We start from the raw sequence: 20,686 nt of genomic DNA on the forward strand, positions 1-20,686 counted from the left end.
AAAGCCCCCTACAGAGCCCAACAGTTCCTCTTGTTTTTTTGTTTTTTTCATTCTGGCGAAACAAATCTCGCAGTCAACCATGAATTCTCCCTTCTTCCAGCGGCTCGCTGGCTTCCACTCTTGACAGGGAGGAAAGGCTGTTTGTTTGACAGCTGACGGGGGCGTGGGTGGGGGATGTAATGGTAAGGGGCTCAGTCAAGTGTGGAAGAAAAGCGAGTGAGCAGGGAGACGGGACGGGCAAAGAGAGAAAGAGAGATAGAAGGATCATACGTCAAGTCACACAGAGTGCAAGGGGGCAGGCGTTAAAGGACTGGAAAACATATGCGGGAGACTGACAGGAAGCCAGGACAGAAATGGACCGATGTAGATTGCTAGGAGGCAGCCAGCTGCCTGGATGGATTCTGTACTACTCTGTACTTGACTCTTGCTCTGCAGCCGTCCTCTCTGTGTTGGTCTTCCTTGTGTTTCCACCACCACACTGAAATACCCCAACTACTGTAAATGTGGGTTGCTGTGAATATAGTCTTCACTGGGGAATTTCACTGTTTTCACACTTTCCTGTTCGTTCTGTTCGTTGAGGGCTCACACTGGGCAATCACCGGCAGCAACGTAAAACTCTACTTGGCCATCATCTTGCGTAGGCTGTCGGAGACTTTCCAGCATATAAAATAATATCGGTCAAATATCGGTGAAGCTGCCCCTAAGAAAACAAGGAAATCTGGGTATCTAAGGGTATTATAGCTATTGACACTGAAATAAAAATGTTTTGTGTGTTTGTGTTTCAGCATGGGACCCCTCCCCTCCTGATTGCAGCTGGCGGTGGTAACATTCAGATCATCCAGGTGCTGATGAGGAAAGGCGCCGAGATCCAGGCTCATGATAAGGTGACAGACTTCATCTATCAGTATCATGCTGGCAGAACACTGCAGACCTGTGATGATGTTCAACCTTTTTAATTTCAAGAACCCCTTGTTTGATGCATTAGGCCTCTGACCCCCCTTTGATACGACCGTTATCTCTGCACTGTAAAATCAGCTATCTTCACAGTTAATTAGCCTAACACACGATGCAAGTGCAATTAGTGTATCCTCAAGTACTTAGATGTACACGCAGTATCGCTGCACTTTGAAGGTGACCGCTCTATGTGAAAACTGACAGTGCCAAGGACGCTCTTGCCAAGAGAAGATATCAACAGTTTGCAGGGAGGGTGATAAATGCCTTAGCTTTCTTCTCTTCTCTTTTCAACCCCCCTCGTCCCCTGCAGAGTGGAGCCAACGCTATCTATTACGCAGCAAGACACGGCCACGTCGAGACCCTGAAATTCCTGCATGAAAAGAAGTGTCCTCTGGACGTTCAAGATAAGGTACCTTGAGTACCTAGCTCTCCCTCCCCCTCTCCTCCTCTCTCTCACTTGTATACCCCCCCCCCCCCCCCCCCACAAACATTCTGGCATTACTCTCACTCATTAATCTCAGTACATACTCCAGGCTAAAAGTGCTGTTTTGATTTACAAATCACACGCGCACACGCACACGCACGCACGGACGCACGCACGCACGCACTATATAGTGTGTATATACACCTGTACACATACATACACACACATCACCCCTTCACAAATACATGGTTATACACAGCACACTGCAGCAGCTACCTGCGGAGAAAACCAGTCACTCTCGCTTTCATCCGCTTATATGCTGTTGCTATAGAAACAAGCCTTGCCGAGAACGGCTTGCTGTGTGTGTGTGTGTGTGTGTGTGTGTGTGTGTGTGTGTGTGTGTGTGTGTGTGTGTGTGTGTGTGTGTTTATCAGTGAACTGTGTCTGCTGCTTCTGATACTGGTTTTGTTGAGATTAAAAAGCAAAATCCCGAGGCGTTGTCACATATCTGAAGTCAGTCTAGCCCCAGCAACCCCCCTCCCCTCCCCCACCCCAAGAGCAGAAGCAGACCCCCTTATTGTTTGTGATTATTGCTGACATAAAGATGGTGGCGGCACTAGATTTCAATGAATACATACTATTATTACTGTGGGACTTGTGGTTCTCAAACTTTTTCATGTCAAGGACCCCTAATCTGTATTTAGCCGGAGACCCCCATCTGAAAAGATTTACTGCCAGGGACCCCCATAAGAAAGGATTTTTGTGAGCTTGTACATCGTCTATTTTGTTTAGCCAAAGTATAAAATAGGGTCAAAGTGGTGGAACTGGTTTTGATGCTACATAAACAAATTCCGCTGGGGACCCCCTGGAAGCCCCCTCAACGACCCCTATATGGGCTCCCCGGACCCAAATTTGAAAACCGCTGCCTTAGAGCACGCGTTCACGTTTCTTTGTTTGTTTGTTTGTTTGTGTGTTTATTTAAAAGCTTAACATTTCAGCTGACACAGCGTTTGTAGCACGGTTGTGGCATCAGGTAATGGTCTGCTTAACGTCTCTCTCTGTCCGGTGTTTCAGTGTGGGGAAACAGCGCTCCATGTGGCGTCACGCTACGGCAACGTGGACGTGATCAGCTACCTCTGCAGTATCCAGGCTAACCCTGACCTGGCCGACAGGGTAGGTGCATAAACACACACACAATTTTATGAATGCCATTTTGAAAAGAAATTGGGCATGTTTAACCGTAAGCCTAAAGCCGAAAAATAGCAGATCTACAAGCTCACGTTGTGAGCTTGTAGATCGGCTATTTTCCAGTTTGTGCCAGCGCCGCACAACTATAAAATTACACTACACTATAAAGTATAAAATACCTAAACCTGAACCTGACCACTAAATAAATAAATGTCTAATCCTAACCCGAACCTGAATCTTTTTCTAATTGAAAACGTATCTTTAGAAATCGTTTTTAAACCATAAAACAACCTTTTTTGTTGTTTCTCAAATTCTACTATACTTGTGGGGACATTTGGTCCTCACAAGTATAGTAATACAAGCACACACACACACACACACACACACACACACACACACACACACACACACACACACACACAGGTTTTGTGAATCAATCAATCAATCAAGCTTTATATAGCACAATTCAGACAACAACACACAAACACACACACACACACACACACACACACACACACACACACACACACACACACACACACACACACACACACACACACACACACAGGTTTTGTGAATCAATCAATCAATCAATCAATCAATCAAGCTTTATATAGCACAATTCAGAGAACAAAAGTTCAATGTGCTTCACAGGAAAACTGAATAGATAGATACTGTATCCATGTCTACGTTGTGTCTTGTCATTCCAGGAGCAGGAGACCCCGCTGCACTGTGCTGCCTGGCATGGCTACTCGGCAGTGGCGCGTGCCCTCTGCCAGGCAGGGTGCCAGGTGGACGCCAGGAACCGCGAGGGCGAGAGCCCCCTGCTGACGGCCTCGGCACGAGGCTTCAGCGACATCGTGGAATGCCTGGTGGAGAATGGAGCCAACATGGAGGGTACAGACAAGGTAGCAGCAGTCCACCACCTACTGTATGTCTCATTTGGGACAGCAGGCACAAGCCTCCTGTCTTACGAAATAACAGATCTACTAGACTAGTTCACAACGCGTTGCACCGCGACACGTTGTGATTGGCTACCATGTGAGAGCATGGTACGGAGAATTAAAAATCAAGGCTCAATCAAACTAGGCGTACTGACCACTTTTTACAGTGTGGCTTGTGCAGGAATCTATAATAAAGCATAACGGAGTAATAAATGAAGCATAACGATTGTTGTGCCTGCTTTCCCAAATTACATTTATTTTAACCACTTAAAACCGGGAAAGCATCTGTCATTTCAGATTTGAGCTATATATCGTCTGTCGGGGGGAAACCTCATACGTATGCCCAAAACTGTTACTTTTCAAGATTCAAATTCAAAAGTATCAAAAATGGCAGATCTACAAGGTTGCAGATCTTTTTGATACTTTTGTGTGACGCTGTAGTATGATCAAGTAGGGCATCCATTTACGAAAAAACACAAAAAGTTATTTTGGAGATGAGAGGTTATTGCCCGACAGCAACGATATACGTTTTTCAGAAAACTGTTAGGATAGGCCTCAGATCTTAATGGGTTAAGTAAGTGTTCAACATTTTGTGTGTGTGTTGTGTCCAGGACGGCCACACAGCCCTCCACCTGGCGGTCAGAAGGTGTCAGGTGGAGGTGGTCCGCTGCCTCCTCAGACACCACTGCCACGTGGACCAGCAGGATCGCCACGGCAACACGCCACTGCACATCGCCTGCAAGGACGGCAACCTGCCCATCGTCACAGCGATTTGCCACGCCAAGGCCAGCTTGGACCTGGCTAACAAGGTCAGGAGAGCATGGCTTCACTACGTCGGTGGTTCTCAAACATTTTCACGTCGGGGGACCCCAAATTGATATGTATTCGGCCAGCAGACCCCCCATCTGAAAATGTTTTGTGCCAAGGACCCCCGACATTTTCACAATTCTTCAATATTTTTCAATATGTTTCAGAAATAGCAGATATACAAGCTCACAACGCGTCGCATCACGTCGCGTTGTGATCTTGTAGATCCCCCCTTGTAGAGCTTGTAGATCCCCCCTCGAACCCCCTCAAGGACCCATGGGTGTCCATGGACCCCACTTTGAGAACCAGTGCACTATGGACACACAGCTGCTGTCAGATATCAAGCTCTGGTCCTCGGGTTGAACTAGTGAGCAGTAACAGAGACAGGACAGATGGTTGGAATACAGAGAAGAAGTCAGGGTTACTTGTGATCAGTAACAGAAAGGACAGATGGTTGGACTGCAGGCTCGGAGGAGACTGTGCGTGCATGCATGTGTCTTTGAACTTCTGCCTTTTTCAAACAGAAGTCTTTAATGGACAAGAGATCAAGAGGGCTTGTGAGTGTATATGATCGATAATCTCTCTAAGTTTAGCACATGGATTTGTAATGGCCGCTGATCTTGATTTGATGGTACATACCAGTAACCCTCAGGAATACAGCTCCTGTTTTTCTCCCATATCTCCAGCATACTTTTACTGTAACAAAACTGGACACCACTAGTTATGTTTCAACGAAGTAGACTTCTCAACCACAACGTGGTTTTGATCGAACGATTACCATTCACATCACATGGTGAGGGGAATGCATGTGGCAAAGAGAGAGGAACCCAAAGCTCGCTCTCCCTTTCTCACACAGTTTCTGTTTACCGCTCATAAATTGCATACATTATGGTTCATTACTCTGTAATCACACAGTAATTGTGGAAATGAGGGCCCTGTGATTCAACCTAATCAAAGTGAAGATAATGTGTACATTTCCTTTTTTGATTTTTACAACCTTTTTTTTTTACAACGTATTAAAACATTGGATATTCTGAAAGCTGCTCCTCTAAAAGTTTTTTTAGTATAGACAAGATGCACTTTTCCCTGACTTACACCTAGGAAGACCTTTGCTGTGTAGATCATTCTGAAATTAAGCCCAATGTTTCCTTAAGGGCAGCTCTCGCCTCACCCGTTTTTATGTGAATGCACACGATGCCAGCCTGCTGTAAGCCTGGGCTGCGCACCACTTCCCACAACATTCCTCTGTCTCTTGTGAAGCCGCATCCTATTTTGACACCAAGTACTCTAATGTATTCTGAGACGGCGTTGCTTTTCACAGACAGCCTAAACCCTCTCAGCTTTCACACAGGGAGACATTTTGGGTGGTGATGTGCATCAGGAAGGAGCAATACTAGCCTGTGTTTTGATTTATTCATATTGTTATTGTCGGCATGTATTCAGTTTCTGAAATGTCATATCACTTGGGTGGAGAAATACCGATGGAACTGGGAGCTTTGTCTGCATTTCTGTTTGTGGTGAATGAAAATGTAATGAATACCATGTTGTATTTGAATCAATACAGCAGTCTCAGCAGGAACAACATAACAGCAGTTTGTCATGGAGTGGATAAAGTTTGATTCTGCTCATATTGTTTACCTTAGCAACACCATAAAGCTCGGCTCTAATGCTGAAACCGTCAAATTGACTATTTTGCAATTAAATGGTGCATGATGACTTATCACCTAAATAATATTCAATAATGTGTTATACTTACATTTTCTCATCCTAGATATCACATTTTTCAAATGATATAATGATATTCTTAATGCTCATTAGTTGCATTTTCTTCACTTGACAGAGTGGAACATTGTATTGATTATATATTAAAATATTTTGTAGCAAAACATATTGGCATCAAGCTGTACTCCTACTTCTGCCTCTAATGAAATGTTTGTATGGGTATTTGACCTGTGTGTAACCTCAGACTGAACAAGCGTGTACCATCTTGTTTCTTTGTCCAGTACGGAAGAACTCCTCTTCACCTGGCAGCGAACAATGGTGGTCTGGAGGTGGTTCGCCATCTCTGCCTGTCTGGAGCCAACATCGATGCCATCACCAATGTAAGTCATTAAACCGGCTTTCTTCGTGTTTAGGGGTCACGAACGATTATGAAATGTTACATAACGATTAATTGTCACACAAATAATTGCGATTAACGATTTAATTGTGCTTTGTCGTTGAACACCGGAACATAGGAATCAAGATTACATTTCTGTTTGGCTTTGAAGTTGCACAGGGCAGATATGACAAACAAGATAAATATACCAAAATAAATTATTGACATATTTAATCATTTTATATACTAAACAGTAAATAAATGTGTCGAATCGCGGCCCGTTGTGAGCTTGTAGATCAGGTATTTTCACTATTTTTTAATTCGTTTTTTTCATTTTTCAACATGGAAACGATTATGACGATTATCTCAAAATAATAATCGCGATTATCTCAAATAATTTGCGATTATGTAATAATTGTGACAGGCCTATTCATGCTCTGCACAGAATACTGCTTGATGCATTGCTCGTGTCAAGAATATGTGTGTGGGGGGTAACTATAAAGCCACAGTGTGTTCTTTTCTATTCATGGCATGAATATTATTCTATGGCCGTGTATTGAAGGTGTGTTTGCAACAGGACATGAAAGCACTTTGTATTGCTTCAGTGTTCCGGGCACAGGCGTTGGTTGGTCAAGAGCCTCTTCTGGTTGTATGATTAATGATGCTGCGTGAGTGTGTTCATAGCTGAATAGCTTTGCTGTCCAGTAAAGATGAGAACGCATTAACATGCAGAGAGGATGGGTGGCTTTGACATGCTTCAGGAAAATATTATGGATGAACCATATGCATGGCACAGCTCCTGTGCGTCTCAGCTCATCTCTTCTTGACTCAATTTGTGGACTTTCAAATTAGGGCTTACTTATTATTTATGCAGTGAGGGTTTGGATAGTTAATTTTCTGCTTGAGCTAGTTTGCAGCTGTAGAGCGAGCCGCGGTGCGATCACTCACAAATATGGGAAATGAAAGTAGAAAAGCTGATGACACGTCTTTCTCTCAAAAGAGGGTTTAATCTGCCTGCTTCCGCTGCAGCACAAAGAACGCACCAAGTGTCTAAATATTAGGACCGCCTTCTTAAAACTGAGTTGCACTCCATTCCATCAATACTGATCTGATTGGTTTTCAGAGCTGAATGGCCTAAAGATACCCGTGTCCTCCACTGCCATATTGTCGCTGTCAGGCAGAAACATTGTGTCAGCATATTTCATCTTTTTATGTTTATTGATAAATTAACGCCCTATTCCATCTTTTATTGTATGAAAACAGCTGATCGATAAGCTCACAATACATCGCGATGTGAGATTGTAGATCTGCTAGTGTCACCATTTTTGAAACATTTTAGAAAATGGTTGCCTATGACATGCACTGAAGGGATCGCCAGGTTGAAAGTGGTTAAGTCTGTCAGCTGTTGATGTGTTTTATAGTATTTATAACCAGTGAAAAGTATTAACAAGTGCTTGTGTCTAAATAATACCTACATTATTGGAACACAGGTTCTTTTTTCTATTTCCTGAAAAGTAATGATTTTGGACATACAAGGTTTCTGCCCGACAGCGATAAGGCTCATGGCTGTGTTTTAGTCATGAAATCTTGCTTGCAACTGCATTCACCTATGGAAAGATCAGAATCTGTCTTATTATGTTGTACAGTCACTCGTTCTATGAAATAATGATACGCACAACGACTGTGCCATCTACCTCCACGTTCACAGCAGTCTAAATTCAAAAGTCAGATATGTGTATCAAGTGGACATTGTCAAGGTGTAACTGTATACAGTTCCAAACCTAATGTGATGTGGTAAACCTACACACAAATCTGTCAGACAAAATAAGTTAATAATGCATTGTGCCGAGCAAAAGTACAAAAGGTGGCAACAAGTCTGAAAAGAAAGTTATTCTGTTGCATGCCTTGAAGCTCTAGTTTCCCCATGAGCTGTAGAGTTGTCATATCATATAACAGTGCATGATTCTCTGTTACAGAGCTCTGAAACTTTATTCTGTCAGTCGCAGCTCTGTAAAACTGACACTGCCCTTCCCCAAGTCTAAAGCCGTGACTAGGGTTCAATCTGTTTGAAATACTTTTCTTTATGAAGCTGAAATGACAGAGTTGTGGTACAGTATGTTCTTCATGAATACAGATTCATCTATAACCGAGTGCACTAGTGTCTACCAAGGGGCTAGCATCCGGCTTGTAAATTGAGGCTATATAGGAAGTGACAGTTCATATGAATAGCCTGTAGTCTCGCTGTTTTACCCCTGCTGGCGTCAGAAGCAATAGAGCATCGCAGTTCCGCCATTTCCTGGTGCCGGAAGTAAATACTCGATGCATTTTTCCCATTGACTTTTCCAAAAATATTTATATCAATCAATTTAAGCCTAGAATCAAGCTATCCAGGATAGCGGTGAATCATGACCATAAAACCTTTTTTTCTGTGATTTTTTTTAGATTTTATATTTAATGATATGATACTATATTTAATAAATACCTTTTGTTTTGCCGTTTTCAAAAAAGTTTTTTCACAGAATCAAACGTTTTATGGTCATGATTCACCGCTATCCTGGATAGCTTGATTCTAGGCTTAAATTAATTTATATAAATATTTTTGTAAAAGTCAATGGGAAAAATGCATTGAGTATTTACTTCCGGCACCGGGGACTGCGATGCTCTATAGGCTCTATTCAAGCGGTTCATGGGTCATTTGCCGAACTTTACACTTGATTTTATTACCTTAATAAACATTATCATAAATACTATATATGCTTCCAGTTACTAGTTTAAAGTCCGCTTTCAATCACCATGATATGCGTTTTGGTAAATTATGGTCCCATTTATTTAAAAAAAATATGATAAATTCGGATATGCTGTAGGAGGGGTGTGGCTACCTTGTGAAGATTTTGATTGACAAGCTACACAACCAATAGCATTAATTCCCACCCCCTCTCTGGTCCCAACCAATACCATTAATATCCGGGTAAATTTTTTTTTTTTTTTGATTTGAAATCGCTGAAAAATAGGCTTCATTTAGGGTCTGTAGAAACCAGACCATGAAGTTGTCCATATTTTTTTTCGGTCTACGGTGACTATGGAGTATGCCAACAAGAAATCGTGTGAAGAATAGTTAGAATAGTCTTAGTGCCCAAGCCAGAGGGACACAACACTTAAGAGTGTAGTAAATTATTCATCATTATCCAAAGATGAAGTCATTATAGCTGTCAGTAAAACTGTCACTTTTCTTAACTATCACTATCACTCATACACTTTTTAGCTATTTGTCACTCACTCACTCTCTCACTCATTCACTATTTCTGTCATTTTAGCTACAGAGACATTTTCATTCTCCTATAGATAGAATATCCGAGCCTTGTGGCCCATAGGCCGAGCCTTGTGGCCCATAGGGCAGGAGCCTATATGCTATTTCTGTACAAGTACATCCCTCAACCCTGATGTACGGGATGTACCCCTGGACATGATGATAGTATGTCACAGGGACATGCCCCCAATCCAACCCTTGATGCTGAGTGCCCTATAGTCTTTGTTATTATGACCCGGCCAGGGGATTGAACCCCGTCCTCCCAGTCTCAGGGCAGACACTCTAAGACCACAGAGTTAGCCTGGTAGATAGAATGTGTCGTTTTTATTCTTTTATTTTATTCAATATTTATTCAATATTCTACATTGCAATGATGTCCAAATTATAATAAATATAAATATGAAAAAATATATAAATTACCTCCAACCACTGCAGATGTGCTAGTTATATACCATTAACATACTATACTGCAGTAATTTCCGGATTGCAGCTTTAAAAATTAAACCGCTACGCTAGGAAACGGAAAGTGCCAGTTGAGTTTTTTTCCTTCTCACTGTGCTATTCTCTTCTTGTTAATATTGTATGATGGCTAAGGCACTATGCATGTTTAATCCAGAAAGCAGGTATTGGGATATATAATTCATTCTGCTGTGGCTCATGGTCAGTGGGTTGTTCTGAGCAGCATTCCATAGTTGGATGGAAAGAGAGAGAGGACTCCATTTTCTGTTCCATATCCATAATGTTTTTGTAATATTTTCAGGAGCCATTTGGCACCATTTGTAGACATCATGTTCTGTTCTCGTGTGTGTGTGTGTGTGTGTGTGTGTGTGTGTGTGTGTGTGTGTGTGTGTGTGTGTGTGTGTGTGTGTGTGTGTGTGTGTGTGTGTGTGTGTGTGTGTGTGTGTGTGTGTGTGTGTGTGTGTGTGTGTGTGTGTGTGTGTGTGTGAGCGCGCGTTTTGCATGCCGAAAGAGACGTCAAAACGTGTCGAGAACCTCTGCCGACGGTGTTGCATACCTCTAGAAAAATTAAAGACGCCTTCATGAAATGTTGCATACTCTAATTGGATGGGAAGATGCACAAGTCTTCATCTACTTTCTAGTTCACGTTTTGTGGCAGTCTAAACTGTATAATATCAAAAAATCTACAATGCTGCAGATTAAGTATTTAGAGATTAGGTTTAGGGGTTAGGGTTGGAGTTATGCCTGATTTATACTTATCTGTAAATAAGGGTTATGGTTAAAAGGGACGATTAAAATGGGACAAATGGCATTTATAGAATTGCTGTCTTACTGTTGAATTTTTATGTCCTCACAAATATAAACCGCTCACAAAATGTAAGGAAACTTGAATTTGGGCCATTATATCTCCCCTTTACTAATACCAATCAGTAAAGTGTTATATATCATTTTTATCAGTGATTAGTCACCTTTACAACAAGGTACAGCTTGTAAGCATCAGGTATTCATGGAATGAGCAACACAGGCAAACGTGTGGGTAGCGCCGAGCAAAAATGTGCCAAAATCACCCAATATGCTTTCGCTGGTAATCGCTCTTGTTTTGAGCGACCTGCCAGCGCACACCTGCTGAGAGGTGGGTTATGCAACTTTGCCTTCTGCAACATGGGTTCTGCAACTTTGTTGAGTTTGTGTATGCTCCAAGCAGCAACACTGCCCCCATAGAAAGATGCCACATTTGTCCCTTCAGGATAAGGCCTGTGCAATAGGGCAAGTGAAGCTGGTGTTCCGTTACGCAGATTACGCATTATTTGGTCTTAGCCCTGGTACCATTTGCAGGCAGGTGTGTGCCAGTCAAAGGTGTGTGACTGGCACCTGAGCATGGGCCCTGCAACTTTGACATCTGTCTTTGGTACCGTTGTGCATATCTTGCCTGTAAATCTATGGTTCCTCAGTGAAGCAAGGGGTCTGGGTTGTTGTCTTCCTTGTTGACTTAACCAGTCTCACAGAACTTAGTCCTAAGTTTGGAAATGGTACCAGGACTAACACCAAATAATGCTGTCACTCTGCATAACGGAACACCAGCTTCACTTGCCCTGTTGCATGGGCCTTATCCTGACAAAAGTGGCATCTTTCCATGGGGGCAGTGTTGCTGCTTGGAGCATACACAAACTCAACAAAGTTGCAGAACCCATGTGCAGGTGCCAGTCACTCACCTGTGAGGCAGTCACATACCTGTGACTGGCACACACCTGAAGCCCATTTAATGTCATGAATGTCACGACATTGAATGTCAGCAGAAAAGTCTAACAGGCCATTTTGGCACATTTTTGCTCTGCGCTACCTACACGTTTGCCTGTGTTGCTCATTCCATAAATGCCCGATGCTTACAAGCTGTACCTCGTTGTAAAGGTGACTAATCACAGATAAAAATGATATATAACACTTTACTAATTGGTATTAGTAAAGGGGAGATATAATGGCCCAAATTCAAGTTTCCTTACATTTTGTGAGCGGTTTAGTAATAGAATGTGTGTTTGTGTGGTCCTGTGAGAGTAGTAAAGAAGCCAGGGCTTCAAGATGACAGATTAATGGCATAGTGGGCAGAGACATGATGCTCATTGGAGCTATTGTGTTTCTGTGTCAACACGCTGAAGAAGGGGAAATGAGAGAGAGTTGTCAGCTAGGCCAGAGAGAGAGAGAGAGAGAGAGAGAGAGAGAGAGAGAGAGAGAGAGAGAGAGAGAGAGAGAGAGAGAGAGAGAGAGAGAGAGAGAGAGAGAGAGAGAGAGAGAGAGAGAGAGAGAGAGAGAGAGAGAGAGAGAGAGAGAGAGAGAGAGAGAGAGAGAGAGAGAGAGAGAGAGAGAGAGAGAGAGAGCATCACAACAGTATAACAATGTACCTTTACCACAGCATACGTGTGGCAAGGTATTGTAATCTCTCCTGTCTGTGTGTGTTTGTGTCTATAAACATAATAATAATATGGTATGGCCAGATTTTCTCTCTTTTTATATATATGTTTTGGGCTTTTCTGCCTTCATGGGATTGTAGTACAGTGAAGAGTCACAGGAAACAGGGAGAGAGACGGGGAGTGACACGCAGCAAAGGCTGTCGGGCTTGGGAATTGAACCCGCGACTTGCTGTCAGGCTGCATTAGAGCCTATATGTGATATGCGCCTATATGTGGTATGCGCCTTATCGGCGCCCCCATGGGGCAGATTTTCATCATGAAATTAGATGGCTGTCACGAAGAGATGGTTAACATTTTCACAATCAAGTCAAAGGTTAAAATGAGTCTACATAATTGGTCACATCTCAGGAGCAGAGAGATGTAGAAGTGGTGTTTCCACCACCAAATGCATTTTGTTCCATTGAATATGGATCAGTATGCTCAACAGTCAACACAGAGATAATGAATGAAAGAAGGTAAACATGAAGTGACTGTTGACATTTGCAACAGTCTTGTTCTGCTTCCAAGTTTTAGGCTGGTGCACCCTTTTTTTATTGGCAAACATTGCGTTTTCTTTGGTCACCAGAAATTTAGTTTTAGTATCAACTGTGTTAAGCTGTGTCAGTCGGAAAGTGACTCTCCCCACTCGGATACCTTTTGTCAAAGCAGTTCAAGTTCCAAAGCAGCCAAAAGCACAGTGACAGAATCATGGCCTGTCATTTCAGCCTGGTCAGTGTAGAAGGACAGGAAACCAGGGACAGAGAGAGGTGGGACATGCGAAACAAGACAAGGGTCGTATTTGAACCCGGACCTTGTGCTTCCAAGGAACATGTGGTCTGTGCACTAACTGGCTGAGCGACCAGGCACCTCCAGAGTCATTATTTTAGCTAATATGTTTCTGACTCGCCTGTCTCATGTTGTCTGTCTTAGTGAGTTGTATGGCAAGCTGGTGGTTTAATGTGTTGGCTAACAGCTCAGTTTCTTTAAACCATATACTGGATGTTTGACATTCAATATTCCTCTATACACAGCATTCCCAGCCTACCAAAGCAGCCATCAAGTTCTTTCAGTTATTTTTGTCCCAGATAGTTTTTCTGCGTTGAGCTGTAGCCCAAAGGATTTGACCTCATAACAAGTGTGATTGCTTGTGGTTCTCAGTCATCTGAAATGGAATATTCTAGAACATGTGAATAATTGAATATTTGAATCTCAGTGAAACAAGCTCTTGGTGATGGTGGTTGTGGCCACAGTGGAGTGGGGCAGTAGGGAAAGGTCCCTGTGACTTTGGCTTCCTGGACTGTCAACACTGCCTGCACAGAACCTTCATGATCACACATGGGCAACATACGGCCCGGGGGCCGGACCAGGCCCTTTCACCATCTTAATCCGGTCCGCCAAGTCCTCAAAGAAAAACAAAATGACCCCCACCAAGAATGTACATTCTAAAAGGCTGTCGTATGTTAATGGTTTTTAGAAAAAAATATTTAACTAGACTCCAATTAATAGTAATTCATATTTACCATTTGAGTACTATACCTACCTGCATTCCTCCATCCGTATGTACTCAAATGTTTTATGTTTATAATGTAACAGTGAAACAGTCAACCTTGAGTCCATATTATTTATAACCTAATGCAACAGTGAAACAGTCAACCTTGAGTCCATATTTATAACCTAATGCAATGTGTTTGATCAGTGACCTATGGAGTGGTGCATATCAGATAAGATGCTGTATACATTTATAGACTCATTTAAGTTGAAACGGCATTGACGTGGATTGTTTTATGCAAGTCATCTTGTTATTGTAAGGCCAGAGTACACCAGAGTGATGCAGTACAGCTGTAAAAAGAAAAAAAGAAAATGTTTTAACAGAACAATTTCCAGTTACAACATTTTGTAACTGAAAATGATTGTTGAGAAAGCAAGTACCTCATTGTAAAGTAGTTCAGCACAATACTGTATCTGGGTTTCAAGTGTCAATTCAATTGTACAATGTGTGGCCCTCACTCACTTTATGGAAGTCAGTATGGCCCCCTGGAAAGAAATCTTGCCCACCCCTGTTCATGATGCATTTTGCCCTAATGTTTTACTGGATGTGGACATATAGCAAGTATAAATGCAAATTCTGAAAGAAACGTTGATACACTTTCTTTATTTGTTATTTGTGAAAATATTTTGAATATCTACAGTATCTATCTATCTATATCCATACAGTATATCCATATCCACTATCTGTCCATACAGTATATCCATCTATCTAACCCTTAGCGACTCTTTTGTCTGTTTCTATATATCCCTTAGTGACTCTTTTGTCCGTTTCTCTCCTATAGGATGGGAAGACTGCAGAGGATCTGGCTTCCAGTGAACAACATGAACACATCGTTGCGTTACTAGGCAGGCTTAAGAAGGTATGAAAATTCCAGACACACACACACACACACACACACACACACACACACACACACACACACACACACACAAATAAACTTCTGAGCACATTTCTGATTTTGTGGTATGTGGTATGAATGATTACGTTTTGAAATAGAACAGGAAACCCACACCCAACTTTCGCAAATGCTTGATCACACCTCAGGCCTTCATGTGCTGTGAGGCGTAGAATGAAACATTTACACCATGAATCTGTTAGATTTCACTATTCTTTTTCTGTCCCTCACCTCTGTGCTTAAGGCATAAAACTAGAAAATGTGTATGATGTGTATTCAAAGATCCCCTAGACCAGTGGAACTCTATTTTTAACATGAATGATCTTATGGCTAGATTGTTTGTTTGTTTGATTGATTGATTGATTGATTGATTGATTGATTGATTGATTGATTGAATACTTAACAAAATTGTTAACAGTTCAGTCAAAGGTTATGGTAAAAGGATAACACAAAAAGGCTTGTTTGCATTGTGGTCCATTGTACTCAGTTCATCAGTAACACATAATAACATTCAATACAATACAATTACACTACAAAACATATGGGAATAAAACTCAGTAGAATCATGAGGTAGAGCTAGATATTTACAGAGAAAGGAGGGGGCAGGGGGCAGAGGGTTCTACTATCAAGGTGTTCAAGGAGTTAAACTATTTTCACTTTTATTTTATATATATATTTTAAATATTTTTAAAACCCTTCCGATGGACCACCTGTAATTATGCCATGGACCCCTGTTTGAGATACGGTGCCCTAGCCTAAACTATCTCCTGAAACTATCAAGATAATGCCTCATCCTGGTGGTAATGTAGTCTGGTAATAAATGCACTGCATGGTGAGTCATTATTTGTGTTACTGAAAGCATCTGTAAAGCAAATTGAATATGTCCTCGTGATCATCTGTAGATGTTTGCATTGAATGGTTAATATCATGTTTATGTATTATTATTAAATCTTCAGTTTTCAACAGACAACTTGCTGACATTCAATGCAGCGTGTGAAACTGTGAAAACTGCCATCCTTTGCATTATATGCTGTCCTAATCTGAGAAACCGTGACTCATGCCATGAGTCATGCCTGCTGGTATTTGAGAAGCAGTTGATTCTCAGAGACCCAAGATTAATCGTGTTCAGATAACTATTCCTAGTCAAAGCCATGCCCATCATTTCATATGAGAATCATTTATTACAGATACTAAAGCAAAGTGCCCTTTGAGCATTTCTCCCTGACCACTCCCTGACATCTTCCCATGGAAATTGGTGTTCCATAATGTTTGCCTGTAATTGGCTTCCGAAATTCTAAAAGGCTTGGCGGTGCACAGCAAGTTCCACTGCGTAAATAAAAAGCACCCTAATGAAAGACTGAACCCCAGAATTTGGAGGCGATCCAAACACCACATGACCACTCATTACAATAGGATTGATCTCTTATCTCTAAATTTGTCAAAGAGTTTTAATTTATTCCACTATGTACTAACATTGAAATGAGGATCCTATTGTTATTTTTATTATTATATATTTCACTGTGTTGATTTGACAAGAGAGGCAGCAGTCTGATACCGGTAGCATAGCATAGCATGTAGATGGTGTGAATATCACTTCTGTGACTGAGAAGAACAGCTTGTTGAATGTGAGAAACCTCACAACGGTTTGTCTTTTAATAGACATGTAAAGTACAGGCATATGGCAAAGTTAGAGAACAAGCACGTTACTACATACTAGCTGGATGGATAGAGGTTTAGTGCAGGTCTGTGGATGCATGATGCATATTTAATCATCATCATCATATAACCAGCATGGTTATCTGGATCAGGGCCCACTTGAAAATCTTGAAAGCAGTCGCAGGCTCAGCCATCTGACCACTTCAGTGGTACGTATGCAAGTGGGTGGGCCGTGTGCAAGTGGGTGGGCCGTGTGCAATTTTAGTGAGTGCTTATTTTAATGATCAATCGATCGATTGTGTTCCCGACTTGGATCAATGGAACCTACGTAGTAAGTTCTTATTTCTCTGTATCATAATTTTGTATTATTAATGTTACATTATCATATATTATATTATTATAATAATATTATATTATATTATATTATATTATTATATATTATTATATTATCAAGATCTTGTGTTTTGCCGATTGTTTGGGGGCCCACTTGCAATATCCTCATGGCCCACAGGTAATCACTGTCATATAGATTTTTTTGTTTTTGTCGCATTCCTAAGACAATACTTTGATGATAATAATGAAGACCCTAATGTATCCAGTAGGAGACACAAAGTCTCTTTGTGCCTCCTACCTAAAATAAGTACTTTTTTGGGTGAACTACTCCTTTAATTCTGAAAGTGTCAAGACCATAAGGATCCTCAGTTAAATGAATTTACACTGGATTTTTCTGTGGAGTTGAGGCCTTTCTCTCTCTCTTTGATAACTGTCTTCCAGGATGACAAGAACTCCATCCAAAGGCAGAATAGTTTGATGAACATGAAAAGTTAGGAAGCCAGTTGCTATGATACCAGATTCCGACCTAGTTGAACCAGAGCCGTATAAGGAAAGTTGCATCACCTCCGTTCACTTCATCGGGCCAGTCTTCTACAGAGCCTTCTATTGGCGAATAGTGACAAAGCCCTGAACCCGGGAGTTTACGGAATGCACTGGAGTCTATGAGCGTTTGTCACTATTTCGAGTTTACACGAACCACGTGACCGGCGCTGTTTTCTGCCCCGTAGTTGACGTAACTCTCCAATAGAAGGCTCTTGAGTTGAACGCTTGACGTGTACTGAACGGTACAGCAGAATATGAATGTCCCGTGAGGGAAGTAGGGAACGGCGTGAAATATTACCAGCCGTGGTCCAGAGACCCTTGTTGAGAATATGCCAAGACATTCTGCAGTGTTTCCTTCTGTTCGTCTTGACCTTGCACCATATTCAGACTCAGTGCTAAAGTACTGGTGTTGACGTTATCTTGGCTTGTTTGATTCGGGTCTCAAAAATGTATGCACCGATGGAACCCGGGGGAAGAAAAGGTGCTTTAGATAAACGTATCCACCATAGATGTATGCCTGTATGCCTGCTGCTCAGTGAATGGTCTCCTAAAGCAATGGTTCTCAAACTTTCAAATGTCACGGTCTCCCCTTAACTCTCACAGTATACAAATGGAACCAAATGGACCCGTTACTGTCAGAGTTACAGACTTGTACGGGTACATTTAGACCCTACAAAAGGAACTCTGAGTGTCCCTGGAATCCACTTTGAGAACCATTGTCCTAAAGCAGTGATTCTCTGCCCTTTTTCAAGGAGCTTGTAAATCTGCTATTTCGGTTAACGGACCATTGTCTGTCTGTTGGATTTTTAGCGGTGCCAACCACTCTATACGTGGCTTTGACTCGGTGTCTGTGTGTCTGTGTGTCTGTGTGTCTGTGTGTCTGTGTGTCTGTGTGTATGAGCCCGGGATGAGCACGGCAAATAAGCAACACATACAAACACACGCACACACACACACACACACACACACACACACGGACTTGGAGATTGCCTATGCCATCTCTCCTCTCATTTGCCACACGTGCCACCGGTTATCAAAGAGGGGTCCAGGGACCCCCAGGGACGTCCGCCCGTATGAGCACGGGATGAGCACGGGATTTTAAACAGCTATAACTCCAGTTTGCAGCATGCCACCAAGTCCAAATTTGGTATGTGGACTTAGACCACCAATACGGGCCGAGCATGAATTGCTCAAGCCCCGCCCCCTCTGTCTTCCCATTGGCTGGCCTTTAAACAGCCATAACTCAAGTTCGCAGCATGCTACTGAGTCCAAATTTTGGACATGGACTAAAACCACCAATAGGGACAAACTGTAATTACTTAAGCCCCGCCCCCTCTGTCTGCCCATTGGCTGGGCTTTAAACAGCCATTATTCCAGTTTGCAGCATGCTACCAAGTACAAATTTGGTAAGTGGACTCAGACCACCAATAGGGACGAACTGAAATGAGTTAAGCCCCGCCCCAAAGGCACCGCTTCCTTCACACAGGGTGTGATTTTTTTCCCTTCTTTTTGCTTCAGGACAACCTCAAGCTCAACTACATCCAGCAGCTGAGGCCCACTCAGACGGTCCAACCCAGGATCAAGCTGAAGCTGTTTGGACACTCGGGCTCCGGGAAGAGCACCCTGCTGGAGTCTCTGAAGTGTGGCATCCTGCGGAGCTTCTTCAGGAGGAGGAGAACGCGCATGACCAACACAACACGTCACCCCAACTCTCCCGTCAACTCCAAGCCTGCCAGTAAGGCCAAATGTCCTCCCTCTCTACGGGGCTATATATACTGTACAAACAGTGTATATAGTGGGTCGGGACTCATTTGTGGGTCGCGGACACATTTTTAATGGGTGACGGGTCAATAGATAAAAATGTTCCTACATTTTCTTTGAAATTATTATTTCAAAACACTTTCATTTAAAAAATAAATAAATGTAAAAGCTACATTTTTCATGAATTAAAAACATTCAATGATTTTTCTAAAGAATTTAATAAATACAAATAATAATAGTAAATAAATGTGAAGACAAATGTTTTAAGATGTAGCGAAAATAACCGATCTACAAGCTTGTGAGCTTGTAGATTTTCACTATTTTGGGTCCTGTGGATTTTGGGAACCAGTGCTGTAGGTAATGCCTGGGGCGGTTCAGAAATCAAGGAAGCTTAAAGCTCTATACACACAAGGGATGTAACTATTAACGGGTGTTACTATTAACCACGATTTAAAACTTCACGATTAATTAACCGTAGAGGCTCAGTATAACCAAAAAAATCATATTTACTAGTCAGGTCCTAAAGAAATGCAGAACGGAAAATACTGTTTTGTAATGCAGTTGAAGAGCCTCGCAGACAGAGGTTCTGCAGCCTACATGGATGTTTAAAGATGTAGCTTTGATTTTCTTCCAAAGAGTGTTTATTTTGTATGTATTATTTACACTTAATAATTGTGATAATCATGAAATCATAATAACCGTGCCATCAGAATCTATAGTCATTTCATCCCTAATACACACCAAGCCGTTGTCGGTCAATTGTGCCTGAAAGTGAATCATGTAAATGTGCGACCATGCATTTAGCGGGGCCCAATTCAGTATGTTTAATTGGTGGGGAAGGGAGAGGATTTCACTCACATTTGCCCAGTGCAAACCAGAAACGTTATTTGGACAGCATGCACAGTGCACAGTGAGGCAAAGAGCATGTGTGTGTGGGTGTGTGAAGGAGGGATGGAGAGAGAGACTTGCAGCATTAAATGGACTCAATACTTTTATGGAACGTACTCACTTCTGGTATAAAAAAACGTCACATTTAAAGTCTGTGTCACAAATGATCAAAACCCTGCCCACTGCAGGAGTGTGTTCAACAACTCAAAGAGCTTCATTACAGAGTCGGTCACCTTTTTGTGAGTGGCAGGCTTTAACATTATTCATTCATGTATTTGTCCAGTACGGTAGATTTATTTCCTCTCATGCAGGCACAGATCAGTGCCATCAGCTGATTGTCAGCTGTAGTCTATGCAGTGTGTTTGGAGCGACTTTAACCTCTTAAACCCTGTGTATTTGACCGCTGTCCCCCAGGGGTCGATTACGTGGTCCCCTC

The 20,686-nt window shown here is 42.1% G+C and overlaps 1 protein-coding gene across 2 annotated transcripts in view; it reads left to right on the plus strand.

Annotated features, from left to right (window-relative positions):
• Positions 1-20,686, plus strand: part of dapk1 (death-associated protein kinase 1) — an 87,727-nt gene that overhangs the window by 52,903 nt on the left and 14,138 nt on the right. For both annotated transcript variants that reach the window (XM_084056181.1, XM_084056182.1), the window contains exons 13-20: positions 786-884; positions 1,265-1,363; positions 2,453-2,551; positions 3,277-3,474; positions 4,122-4,319; positions 6,321-6,419; positions 14,956-15,033; positions 19,120-19,336. In XM_084056181.1, the coding sequence (XP_083912307.1) occupies positions 786-884; positions 1,265-1,363; positions 2,453-2,551; positions 3,277-3,474; positions 4,122-4,319; positions 6,321-6,419; positions 14,956-15,033; positions 19,120-19,336 (1,087 nt within the window). The remainder of the gene's footprint in view (positions 1-785; positions 885-1,264; positions 1,364-2,452; positions 2,552-3,276; positions 3,475-4,121; positions 4,320-6,320; positions 6,420-14,955; positions 15,034-19,119; positions 19,337-20,686) is intronic.

Source organism: Gymnoscopelus microlampas (genome assembly GCF_963454915.1).
Source record: "Gymnoscopelus microlampas genome assembly, chromosome: 4".
NCBI classification, from domain to species: domain Eukaryota; kingdom Metazoa; phylum Chordata; class Actinopteri; order Myctophiformes; family Myctophidae; genus Gymnoscopelus; species Gymnoscopelus microlampas.